The sequence below is a fragment of the Pygoscelis adeliae genome, unplaced genomic scaffold (genome assembly GCF_000699105.1).
Source record: "Pygoscelis adeliae isolate BGI_AS28 unplaced genomic scaffold, ASM69910v1 Scaffold168, whole genome shotgun sequence".
Taxonomy (NCBI): Eukaryota; Metazoa; Chordata; class Aves; order Sphenisciformes; family Spheniscidae; genus Pygoscelis; species Pygoscelis adeliae.
In genome coordinates, this window is record NW_008825566.1 from 3088706 (window position 1) to 3089460 (window position 755).

Sequence of the window (755 nt, forward strand, 5' to 3'; positions counted from 1 at the left end):
AGTAAATGTGTTTGCAAAAGCATTTATAACCAAGTTGCAGGTTAGAGGCATTGATGCTGTCTATAGCAGCTCTTGCTCAGCCCATAGAATCCTTTACAGATTAATTCCAGACATGTGGATTATTAACAGCGACATGAAGAGCAGTAGGCGCTCACAGCTCCAAGTCGTGAGTTATTCTTTGGTCCCAAGAGAAATGGGAAGAGTTCTCAGTGTTACTTATCCCTCATTAGGGTAGAAGCAGAACAAGGGCTCTGAACTAGCCAAGTGTTACTGTAAGGCAACACTCAGTGCCCCATGGGGAGTGGGCAAACTTGTGCATTACAAAAGGAACGCCAATTTGCTAATTAGCATAAGACAGCATTACATGTTGTAATGCTGTAACACTACATGATCTAGCAAACAAGCTAGATCAGCCAGCCAGCACGTCAAACGCATAGGTATCTGGTTGTCTTCACAAAGTGATGTCTCTGTCAGGACTATTTCTACGCACTTACCAAGTTTTCGTTGACGATGCCATCACTGGCAGCAAAGAAGGCGAGGACGTGAGAAATGAAGTACTTCTCCTCAGGCTTCAGGGACTCCCAGTGCTGGATATCTTTGGAAAGGTCCACCTGAAACATTGCCAGAAGCAGCGATGAAATAAACAAAGAGACGGGGGCTTCAGGTACGAGGCCCGCACCAGAGCCCCGGGGCTGCCCTGCAGCACGGCCCGGGCTCCCAGGCACCGCCCATGCAAGGAGGCTGCGGGCGGGAGC

General features: G+C 48.9%; 1 protein-coding gene across 1 annotated transcript in view; it reads right to left on the bottom strand.

The window, feature by feature from the left end:
- RRM2 (ribonucleotide reductase M2) overlaps positions 1-755 on the bottom strand; it is an 8479-nt gene that overhangs the window by 3617 nt on the left and 4107 nt on the right. Inside the window, exon 3 of the mRNA XM_009332507.1 lies at positions 491-611. Coding sequence (XP_009330782.1) covers positions 491-611 — 121 coding nt within the window. The remainder of the gene's footprint in view (positions 1-490; positions 612-755) is intronic.